This window comes from Hydractinia symbiolongicarpus, chromosome 2, assembly GCF_029227915.1.
Source record: "Hydractinia symbiolongicarpus strain clone_291-10 chromosome 2, HSymV2.1, whole genome shotgun sequence".
In the NCBI taxonomy this organism is placed as follows: domain Eukaryota; kingdom Metazoa; phylum Cnidaria; class Hydrozoa; order Anthoathecata; family Hydractiniidae; genus Hydractinia; species Hydractinia symbiolongicarpus.
The window spans coordinates 19,658,539-19,671,149 of record NC_079876.1 but is presented as its reverse complement, the minus strand read 5'-3'; the positions used below and the strand labels follow the sequence as shown (position 1 = coordinate 19,671,149).

General features: G+C 34.7%; 1 protein-coding gene across 1 annotated transcript; it reads right to left on the bottom strand.

Annotated features, from left to right (window-relative positions):
- Positions 1-4,479: 4,479 nt before the first annotated feature.
- LOC130627029 (uncharacterized) lies at positions 4,480-8,819 on the bottom strand. Its single transcript, XM_057441357.1, has 2 exons — positions 8,379-8,819; positions 4,480-6,404 (listed from the first exon to the last, which is right to left on the bottom strand). Exon 2 carries the CDS (start codon positions 6,218-6,220, stop codon positions 5,366-5,368), a length of 855 nt encoding a protein of 284 aa, XP_057297340.1. The 5' UTR covers positions 6,221-6,404; positions 8,379-8,819; the 3' UTR covers positions 4,480-5,365.
- Positions 8,820-12,611: the final 3,792 nt, after the last annotated feature.

Sequence of the window (12,611 nt, the reverse complement as noted above, 5' to 3'; positions counted from 1 at the left end):
GTTTCCGGTAATTCGTTATATGGTAAAACGCAATTTCGTACTGGGCTTAAGAAAAATTTTCTCTTCTTCTCTTTTACATTCTGACATATGTAGATGGGGAACAGTGAAAACAAAAGAAGCCTGGGAACAAGATTGCTCCCATTTTTAATCTGGTTTCCACTTGGAGCATATTTCTTCTTTTACGAACGTAGGAGGAAAATAACCTTCTGTGCATTGATATTTTTACTACAACACCAGAAATAGACGGCGTGTGTTAATGAAAACTCAAAAAATACATAATTATCTCTATAATAATAGCCGTCGTCTGTCTGTTTGTGCGTCAAAAGCGACTTGTGTTAACCACGCACGAAATACAAAATACGCAGGGACGAGAAACCCGTCGGCCCCCCACCGGCACAGGGACAATTGCCACTATAATAAAGGTCCAATCAGGAGCGGAGTTTTATATAAATGACCAATCAGAAACTAAAGCTCTTTATATTCTTAGCAACGATTTTTACGTTATCGGTCCGAACTTTGGCAAGCAGATTGAACCAACTCATGGCTGGAGAACGAAAAGTTTCTTAACTGTTTGCTTTAATTTTTCTTTCTGATACTTCTATTTGTATTCTAACAAGATTGCAGTTTCTCTTACTTTCGGGTATTTTTATTATTTGTTTACATGTTTATTCACCTATACTTTATAGCTATTCAGCCACCTAAAGATTTGTATTAGTTTTATTTGCCTCTTACTGTCACGTTCTCTAGCCATATATTAATATTAAACAAAACCAATTTTAAGATTCTGGCTACCAACGTAGATGTTAGCTAACATTTCTGATTTTTGTGTTAACTTTGCCAATCTGATTTTTACTTGGTTGTGAACTGGGGTTAGCTACCTCTAGCTAAAATGTAAAAGTAACCAAATACAGTTTAGCTACTACTTTACTGTGATATAAAATTTAGCAAAAGTCAAAAGTTTAATAATGAGACACAGAGTACCTGTGCTATGTGCCTATCCCGTGTTGTTAAACGACGGTCTGTTGTCTGTTTCCTGTGTTTTCATTTAAACTGAAGCATTTTGGAAAAGGCTATTAAGCTTAGAGGCATGTGCGACACATTATACCTGTACTAAGTGCTAAGCTCAGTGTTAACAATGGCCTGTTTTTTTGGAAAAGCTGTTACGCCTCGAGCATGTGCGATGTGGTTTACCTGTATTAAGGGGTCAGCCCACTGACAATTAATTTTTAAACTTTCTCGAGAATCACGTCTGTAAGGGTGTGCAACACTGTTTACCTGGGCTAACCGCTCAACCCCGTGTTGATAATGGACTGTTTCTTGTGTTTTTATTTAAACAGAGTCTGCGAGAAAATATTTTCAAAAGGGTATTGTGCCTACACGCCTCTTCAACTCTGTTTAACTGTGGTAAACACTTAGCCCGATGTCACGATTAATTTTTTAACGTTTACTGAAATTTATTCTGCAAAATAAAATAATATTGGCTAATTTTTTTGCTATGACGGAGTAACAACGGTTTGTAAACTCTGTTTTTATTTCAGCTTTTGTTGTGGGAAAGTTACTTTTTGAAAAATATGTGACAGTTGCAACACTATAACGGTGTATGCGCTTTACTTGATTTACGGCATACTGCATACTTGTACTAAAGCACCCACCTGACCGTGTGGCACAGTTTACGACTCTTATTAGACACTCCTCAGGGCGTTCAACGCATGGTCACACCTTGACTTGTGGCTTACCCCGGCTTCGTACATATTCTGGTCATCATCATTTCAACCTTAGCACAAAGAACGATTTAATCTCTATAATAATAGCCGTCGTCTGTCTGTCTCTGCGCGGACCCCCGCTAAGTTAGAAAATGATGTTACGGAAACACGAATATCAAATGCGATATATTCTTATCCACTTTGTTGCCACGGGTAAATTTAAAGGACGGGCGACCCCGTGGATTTTTCCACGGGCAACGACTAGTCTATATTATAATGCCCGTATACGTCTGTCCGTCCGTCTGTCTGTCACGCAAAATGGTAGCTTAGCTGCGACGGGCAAACCCGTGGATTTTTCCACGGGCTAACGACTAGTCTATGTTAAAATACCCGTATACGTCTGTCTCTTACGCAAAATGGTAACTGCAGTAGCGAGAAAAACAAAATGCGGTAAATAAATAAAGGGCAAAACCGTGTATTTATCCACGGTTCACCGACTAGTTACTAAAATTGTTTACCCAGGATAGCCTTTTTAGTACTGTTATCTACGAGGGTCTTGCGAAGGGGGTATTAGTGCACTTAAAGCTTCCATTTGAGCTTCGAAAGTTGTGCAAGCACAGCAATATCTCAACTAGTTTTATCCTAAGATTATATTGTTGCGGTAATATTGTGTTATCACTTACTCAAACAATATCTTAACGCTATTCAGGTTAAAATTGCTGACATAAGGAAAAAATTATTGCTGCGTTTTGTTCCTTTTATGACGTACTTTAAGTGTGCCAAGTTTGATGCAATTTGGAAAATCAAAAGTTACGTAGGATTGGATTAAGAATGTGTTGTAAAATGGAACAGCATTTGAAAATTGTTTCATAAAAACTGTATGTATAGAAATATTTGAGAGCGATTTTAGGGAGCTCTGAATACTTACAAATTCTAAAAACGACACGACCAATTGTTGATAACGTTGCCCGATCTGACTTTAAAGTTATATTTTTTTATTTCTTTTTATTGTCGCTTGAGAAACAAGAATTTAAAAATATCTACCGTTGGCAAATTAAAAAAGTCAAGGAAATTGCTGCATAATTCGTACATCCTTATCCACCTGTCCTAAATATACCAGCAGCGCATCCATTTTGCACAAAAACAAACGATATAAAGACAAGTCGGTAGCTTGAGTTGTATGTTGCAATTCGTGTGACCGTAGCATAGACATAAAATTGCGCAGAGACAGAATACAGGTATGCGCGAGTATGCACAAGCACAATTAAGGGTAAAATAGAGTGACTCTTGAAAATGAAGCCATGTTTGACAACAACAACAACAAATTTCCCAACTAAATACAAATAATGATACTTCATTACAATTATAATTGCCACAAAAATATGCCTCAACACCATATCCTAACAAAAATTTAAATAAAAATTAGATAAATCCTTTACAATACTTAAATGCTAAAGAAAGCTGGAACAATCTCTTATAATTATTTATTTTTCTACCTGTGTTGAGCAGTAACGTGAAAACAATTCAAAGATTACAAAAATACTGGGTGAGGATACGAATTAAATTGTTTATGATACGTGCAGCAGCAATTAAACATCTATAATTTACAAATCTTGAATCGTGGTTTATTTTAAAATTCACACACAAAGCATTTTTTTGTTTTTCTGTAAAATTGAAATTGATTGTGCTTATGTGAAATACGCACACTAATATAGCAAAATTTTGAACAACGTCAATTTCTTCGTTTTACTTAAAAGAAAACTTTACAACATATTATTACATGACAGTTTAGCATCCTAATCTTGATAAAGAGAAAATGTGTGATGATCTCGTGATCATGGATTCTCACACCTCACATAAAAGTTGGCCTCATTAAACATTTTATACTTATTTAAGTTAATCGTTGAATAAAATTAATAACTGGAAACTATACAAAAAATTTAAAAAAACGTAGCCATTTGACGTGTAGGGGATATACAAAAGTGTAATTGCTGCGCACCGTCTGATTTTGTTGATTCAGTGCTGATTCAGTGCGCGTCGGAGCATAATACACCTTTACAATAATTCAATTGTACATGCGTTCCTACGGCTTTCCATCGTTTTACAATAACCTAACGCGTTTTTATAAGAGTTTGTTAGAGACGAAAGCGTGTTTTCTACAGTTTTTTAATTTCCGTCGATCAATTTCTTTCAAATTCTCAGGAAACGTTAATAAAAATAATAATAAGATACAACTTATGTATACTTTTCATTAAAAACAAAACGCGGCATGAAAAGTTATCACGAAAGAACGTATTTTCTCCTTAATAAACTCTCATAAAAGTGTAATGTTTACCTCCACCATTCGCAAAATAAGCTGCGATGGAGTGTTAGTTTTCCCGAATTATTATTGTTTTCTCATCAGATGAGTTTATTCAAGGTTTTGCGTCAAGACGGCGGAATGAAAAACCTGATAATCCTCTTCACTGTTATATGAAAGAAGGTCGAGTTATATTGCAGTTACTACTGCTACAATGTATTGTGCAATTGCAAACTCATAGCAGTGGGTCGCTAACCCAATGGTTGCTGGTTCAAATCCCGCACGCTGCATGTTTTCGCTTTCGAGATCATGCAATACATTATAGGAGCTTGGTAGCACTTTCTAGTCATTGCAACATCTTAAATATTATTAATTTGTATGTACGGAATGAACGCAGTACTGCGTAAATGTAATCTGAATTTTTCCACAGAATGGTAAACCAAACATGGTTATGGAGTGGTCAAACAAAAAATTCAAAGAGTTTTATAATGCAAGCACGTGGTACCTCAATGTCATCCCTTAAGTGAATACTTAACACTGAATATTTTGTACATACTAAAAAAATAGTTTGTATAGGTCGCGTAAGGGTAAAATAGTTAAGTTTAACATGTTGTAAACGTCGTTTGCAAAATTAATAACACTCAGAGATGTAAAAAAATACACAAGTCCAATTCTAGTTGAATGTGCGTGTACTTCTTTACATATTACAAAGTCAGCTATCCAAGTAGCTACGCGAATATCGATCACGTGAAAAGTTTATAAATAGATTGTTTGTAAAGTCACTCAAAATTGCGTGTTCATTAAAACTCTAATACCAAATTCCAAGCATCGACTTCTTTAAGGCGTTCTGTTGTCCTAAATATTTTTTTAAATATATTTAGAAATATTAATATCATGCGTAATAGAGACCTTCCTTCTATATTCCACTAGTGACGGGTTTTTTATCATTTGATAGGCAAGGTGCCAACGAGTGAATGCCATTTTTGAGTATTTTGGAGGAACTGAAGTCCATGGTTCCATGACTTGCTGGACGTTTTATGCATGGCTGCATCTGTTAGCAGAATCTCACAGAAGCATCTTATGACGGGATTTTTATGCTTTCCTTCGACTTTTAAAAGCGAAAGATAGGCTAAATTTCCACGATAGAAAAACTGAAAGTATTTTGGGTTCATCATCAATCGATCAATTCGTCCCAAACAGAGAACATTGACGACAGTCGATAGTAAAACTGTAGACAAACAGATGCACACACCCAAAAGTAGATTGTGAAACATGGTAAAATAAAGGACGATATGATAAATTTTAATATTTCGTATAAATCCATAAGATGAATCAATGGTTTTCGACTTGAATACTTTCACAATCAACGGAAACAATAATAATCATAAATAAAGTTAGGAAAAAAAATTATCAGTCCAAATGTCATAAATGAAGCTAATAAACCCGGAAAGTATAAATAATGTCGCAGGATAATGCTCTCGCTGAAGTTGATGTCTGTTTTCACCCCTTTTTTGTATACATCTTTTATATCCTTTTCATGTGTTTTTAGGAAGAAAAATATCTGTGTTATATACGTAAGTAAGCTGAAAAGTAAGCCTACAACCAAAGAAACTCGTATTACTCCTGCTAAATCCATAATTAAAGGTATGAAGTAAAACATTTCGACAGTTATTTTATACATAATTATTAAAACGATCGTAAGTGAAGCTAGAACAAGCGTAGAGTATTTAAACTTTGGATCATTTTTCCAAACGTATTTCTGAAACAACTTTGGCGACGAGGTTTCAAATTGGGAGTGATTCAATAATTTTCGGACGTATTTGTATTGATACTGTTTTAAAACATGTTTATTTTCATCTTTTTCTTCGAAAGTACGTTTCTTGATTTTAGCGGTAACTTGTTGCAGAAATTTTGCCATAATTCCAAGTAAGCAGAGAAGGTTTCGCAAAATAAAATAAAAAGTGACTGTATCTAAAAACAATTCAGCGCAAACAAACTTTCTAACTGCAGACGCAATTTTTATAAACAAAGTGTAAAAAAGCCCGATAATTGCTGCTGATACTACGTATCGAGAATGAAGGCATATGAAGATGGGATAAAAGATTACACCAAGCTCCACCACAGCTAACACATTTCTAATGGGATCAAACACCCAATGTCCTTCCCAAATTTTTACATTGTCTTTATCAATTTGCACATCTATAAAGGTATCAGCCATCGCACCATGTCAATATAATCAATGTTCGTTTTCTGTCATTGTCTGCTAAAAAAGAAAAGGGCGATAACAGCGTAAACTTTCCAGTTCGGTAATACGTGTAGAGCTGTAAGGTACCGATTACAGCTGCAGCTGGAAGTAGGGTGAGATGATTTAATAACACAAGACTGGTACTGCAAGTCATATTCTAAATAAGAAAAAACAACATTATTTTGGTTTTTGATTACCGTTACTTCCATTTAAGGAGAGAATCAAGGAAAATATAATGTTTTTAAAGTATATATTTGACACAAAGTATTTCCCCATGAGCCTTCGTAATGGTGTTAATTTTCTTTCGCGAGATTTATTTCGCGGGATTTATTTTCGCTTTTTCAGCGGGATTTGTTTAAGTACACGAAATTTGCTCTCTCTAAAAGTAGCTACTTTGTACAAATTGCAATTGTTAAAATTGTTACCTGCGGGTAAAATTGAGAAGTCCCATTAAATTGAGAAATTTCATGTCAAGGTGAAAAAGAGCGCGATTTTATTGACACAAAGTAGGAAATGGAGCACTGATATATTTGAACATGAACTCAAAATATAAGAACAAAATAAAAACAGGCCGAACATGTTAAATGTTTTATAAATAAAATTGTTGGAATTCTTTTCTAAAAGCATCGCTAATTAGCAGTTTTGCGATAAACACGCAAAAAAAACTTGAACCCAGTGACGCGCCTTCTCCACATTGTTTGTTTTAACAATGTGATTTTAAATAAAAATTATCGCGTTGTGTCTCTTTCTCTTTTATTTTATCTGCACGGACATATAAAGTTGAACAAAATTTATGGATTAGTTTATTAACGGTACACGTTATTACATATTAAATTAGATATAAAAAGTATAAAGAAAAAAGATTAATGTTAAATTCACAAAAAACTCTTCAAATGGAGGAATGTTTATCGCCATAAGTATTAAAAGAGGGAATGCATGCTACAAAATATATGTGCTTTGAATTTTTTTATTATTTGGACAGCCATAAAATTGAATGAATGTATGGAAATTTCCTCAACCGTAAGTATCGTCAACCGTTCATATCCTCAACCGTACGTATCGTCAACCGTACGTATCCTCAACCGTACGTATCGTCAACCGTACGTATCGTCAACCGTACGTATCGTCAACCGTACGTATCGTCAACCGTACGTATCGTCAACCATACGTATCGTCAACCGTACGTATCGTCAACCGTACGTATCGTCAACCGTACGTATCGTCAACCGTAGAGATAGGGAAACTCCGTTTGAAAGTGTCCGATCTCGGACCGTTTATCGAATGTGGCGCCGTAGATTAGTGGTTATAGCTCTCGTACTCTGTACGGGAGACCGGGGTTCGATTCCTCTTGACGGCGATTCAACATGGGCAAGTGAATGTTACCATAGCCCCGGGTTAACCCAAGCCAGGGGAGGGAAATTGGGAAGATGGCACACTGTGTGGGCCGTTGGATGTTGCCGGGAGTTGTCTAGTAGAGCGCGGGCTCTAATTGGGTCTGCGTAGCTCAAAATGAGCATTAAATACTCTAGGACTCTGCATCTACGCCATGGCCCCTCCTGGAAATAATAGACAGGGTATATCCCTCTATATTTGTGAGGCTAGCCATGTAAAATATGCACATCTATCTATCTATCATCAACCGTACGTATCGTCAACTAAAAGGAATTGTGTGTATAATTTTTTTTAAGAATTATTAGTTTTGTAAACAGAACTGCACAGAACGTCTTTAGCCATTAATAACTCTTTCCCATAATTTTTTTTTCTAATGTTGAGATATCCACCTTTTACATATACAGATATACGCTCTTTTATCAACCCAGCATTAAGTGCATGTTAAAAAAACGCTTAAAAACTTGCATAACTTTGTATCCTATCTAAGAATATTCTTAAAAAATTATTCTGTTGTTTCCAAAAACACCAAAAGAAATTAGCTTAGTGCGACGTGATATAACTTTCAAGGGTTCAAGATTTCTCTTTCAACCTTCAAGCGGCTTGACATTTACAATTGATTTTCGTTATTATCTTAATAATCGTGCAATCTCGAACTTTTATGCGGTCAAAGGGGAGTTCGAGGTAGCGGGACTCGACTGTATACAACATTCTGAAATATTTAAAACAAACACATTCTTACTTTTTGTTAATTTTCTTACTCTTGTTTTTTCGATTTTAATGCTCCCACCCTTTTTAAACAACTGACAACTCAATGTGTTTTTATTAAAACGCTTCAACGTTTAATGTGATCGCCAAAAAGTTTTTAAATAACACTCCCTCGTCTTAAAATTCCTAATTAGGTAAAGAGAAAGACAAGGCGGGATTTTTGTTTTTTGTAGCTTCTAAAGTGCTGTTTTACAGCATATAATTCTTGCTGAAAGTGTATAAAATAATGAAAGATTAATCAGAGATGGAGAGCGAAATACTTAAGCCTGTGTCACACTAAAGAATCAGATGCAGAAGCAAGTAAAGTATGCATGCGCAGTTAGTGTGAAGAAAGAAGTGAAGCAAGAGGTGAAGCAAGTAGCTCACACTAGCGCAAGAAGATCACTTGCATTCTTTTGATAAGCATGGATGAAGAGGAGTATTTAGTTATGATATTGGGATATTTGTTGTTGAAAAAATGACGGCGCAAGCGACGAGGAAAAACTCTAATTATTTCAAAAAAAGTATGAGCTCGCGAAATTGTTAAGCATTGTGAACAACATGGTGTTTACCATACGCTGGTTTAAGAAATGTTGTTTGGAGACAGAATTTCAAGTTCAAACTTTATATCATTCTTTAGCATTGGTTTGTGGAAAGAATTTGTTTTTTTGTTTTTTTTACAATTAGCTTCACTTGCGCACCTTACATCACCTGCTCACACTACAAAATCATGAAACAAGCGTGAAGCAGATGCAGTAATGAAGCAAGAATATCAATTTTTTTTGGTATTCTTGCTTCAAAATTTTCCTCATTTGCTTCAGTCATGTTCACATCAACTTGCTTCTGCATCAGCATCTATTTCATAGGTGTGACACAGGCTTTAGCGGCTTTATTAATTATTTTGTAAAACATAATCTCATTATTTAATTAAATTCTATGTTGACCATTTAATCTTGTTTTGGTACAATTTATTATTCCTGATAAGCTGTGATGACGGTCAATGTTATAGTCCTCAATCACACTTCAAAACAATTAGAGTTACATAGCAATATCGACTAATGAAATTGTTTGCAGCAGACAAACGATATTTTGTGAAGTGTCAATCATTGTACACTTTTTTTGAATTAATAATCTGCACTCAATTCTCTCCATGACATCTAAAATAGGAATTACCTACGAGTCCAACCTCGATCTCAGATCCCGTTGTCTCTTATTGCATATCAGACGAGGAGAGGAACTTGGACTGGTAGAGACTGGACAAAAATCTATAATTTTCACAGATTTTTAATTAACCCTATTCGGTCCGGGGTTTTTTGAACATATTATGACCGGGGGGGGGGGGGGGGCGGATTCCCCCCCCCCCCCCCCTCAATAACTTTTCATAGGATTGTTCAAATTGAATCAAACTTGGCACACTTACAGTACGTCATAAAAGGAACAAAATGTCGGCAATAAATTTTTGCTTGCGTCAGCACATTTTCTGTGACGTCACCAGAAGCTTGAAAATTGTTAAAAATGCCACTATCTGCTTAAAATATAATTACTTTTGTTCTAGAGCGAATTTTTACATTCTGTTTAAAGTTTCTGAAAGCTAAATAAAATTTGTTTAACATATCTTCCGGTTTTTACATGGATCGGATAAAAAATTGCCAAAAATTGCCCGAAAATCCGTTTTTTTCCGATTTTCGGGTAAAATCGGACAAAATCGGGAAATCGGATTAGTCACGTGTCAAAATTATTCAAAATGATTCTTCTTGATGAAACAAAGTTGTGTTGCAAGTTTCAAGTACTAAGGATAATCCTAACAGGAGTTATTACATTTTCCCCATTAAGGATTTCATAGAGATTTTAGGGGTAGTTTCGAGTAATGGCCAATATCAAAGCCTCTGAAAGGTATGGGACCTAAAAATTTAGCATGCAGGTGTGTAATAGATAAATGTTGAAACTCAGTAAGTATCATAGCCATATAAGAAAGCAATCAGGAGTTATTAAAAAAAACTCGTCAGGGGGGTCAAATTAGATTAAAACCTCTAAAATCCAGAATTAAAAAAAATACTACTTTTTGAAATCAAGGCTTATATTAATAAACAAGCAACCTTTTTTGGCTTATGCTTTTTAAAATTAACTAAACTAGCAACTAGGAATCTTAGAATTAGTCATGGATAAACTGAAGATCACAGTCAAATTGATCAAATTGCTAATGCTAACCAATTAGAACAAGCTATATAAAATAAATTTTAGCACACTATTTGAAGAAGACCTTCAAGCCAAAGAATATAGGGAATATAAACATCAAGAAAATTTAAAACTAAATTCACAATTAGCACCGAAAATAACATGTATTTTTGAACCATAGCTATATTACATACAATGTAATTAATAAATGTTTATATTTATACTTATATAGTATTCTAAAAACAGACTTAAACAGTTTAAAAAAACAATCTACAAAATTTTGTAAATTCCTTATCGCAAGACCTTACAATAAATATAAATAACTTCCAAACAAGATTAATAAGAAGTGAGAATATATTAATGTTTAAAAGCAATCAAAATAAATAACGAATTAGTTCAACATATCATTAGTTGCTCAATAAAAAAAAAACTATTTGAATGTTTCGGCATCTCCTGCACTTGTTTGAAAAATGCTGGCTACGTTGATCACAGCTGATCTAGAAAAAAATCTCAGGAAGGAACAAGAATATCATTTCAGCACAAGCTTTAAACTGGTGCTTATGATACTTGAATAAGGCGTCAATTTGAAGGAGGTACGAAAAAGAAAAATCAAAATACATAAAAGCTAAATACCCTTCAATATTTGCACCAACTTATATATAAAGATTTATTTCATCACTCAGAGAAAAAAAGCAAGTTAGTGCAGGCTTAACCCTTTTCGTACTTGGATTTTGTTAAGTGTGCTTGAATTTTCAAGAGAATTGCTATTACTACTTTGAATGCCATATTTTTTGTGTTTGAAGACTTTTAATATCTCATTTGACAGCTCATATATTAAAAAACGAAAAAAAAACAAGAAATCAGCCATAAATTTTAGACCTGTCTGATAATATTAGCACAACAAGTAATTTTTTATGGAGTATACTTTTTTAAGTTTCAGAATTTAGGCATTTTAAAAGAGGGCGGTAAAGCGTTTTTGAAGAAAATTAAAAATTCTGAAACAGCAATAGGTAAACAATTCTTTTTTAACTTTTAAGAAAAATAATTTAAAATTTAGGTACGTAGCTAGCTAAAAGCTATGTAGGTAGTTGTTAAGGCAAAAAATATATATATTTCCTAAATGCTTCAGAGGTTAAGAAGTGCCTTTTGTTCAAAAATTTGTCCAATATATATGCAGCTAGTCAAAACCCTTTGAAAAACTTTTAATCCTACTGGAGATTATAACCCCACATTATCCAAAAGCTGGCTAATTAAGTTGGCTAGCTAATCATTACATTTATGCCTTTTTTATGCCCAAATTTTATGCCTCTTTATTTTTCAGCAACTAGCCGGCTAGCCACCTAGTAGAGTTACCTAATGTAGCACACATTTTTCATTTCGATCTGACAAAAATGTTCTTACCTGATATATTGATGGTCCACATTGCACCTCAATTAAACACGTAGCTATCCTCCTGTACTTGTCTATAGCTGACACCATAATGAACGGAAAGAAACTAAAGAACTAGCTGTGGCATTCAAAAATAACATTAATGAAGTTATTTTAAGATACCTGTATTAATGTGACTTTGGGATGACATGCCCATCTTTCTTCGTCGAGAATGTCAGATACTACGGTCAACGGTGGTAAAAAACAATGATCGCGATAAATGTGACTGCCATTGGGTTATATAAACTGCTGTAAATTTAGCTAAATCGGCGAAAAGCACTCCTCATTTGGAGAGAAAAGATTCTCGTCGAGTTTACCAGATTAAACGGAACCAGATGAAAGCCTATAGGTATATGACTGTATATTAAACAGGAAGAAATGTTAAATCGGTACCGTAACACTCGGCGAAGTAGGAGAGATGACAACACAACTTATGACGAAGTGGAAAGGGAACCCATTTGTAAAGATTCAAGAAAACGCGTTGTGCGTCAAAATTTCTGCTTATGCGAGCGCCGAGTTTGCCAGTGTGTAAATGCGCCCCTGAGTAGGATCCCAACCTCTAGTACAAGTATGAACTCGACATAAACTCTGAGACATATTGTGGACAGTGCTAGACTGGATATTG

Bases quoted from the DNA above. Each gene is read 5' to 3' on its own strand.
- LOC130627029 (XM_057441357.1), bottom strand. From the start codon at position 6,220: ATGGCTGATACCTTTATAGATGTGCAAATTGATAAAGACAATGTAAAA.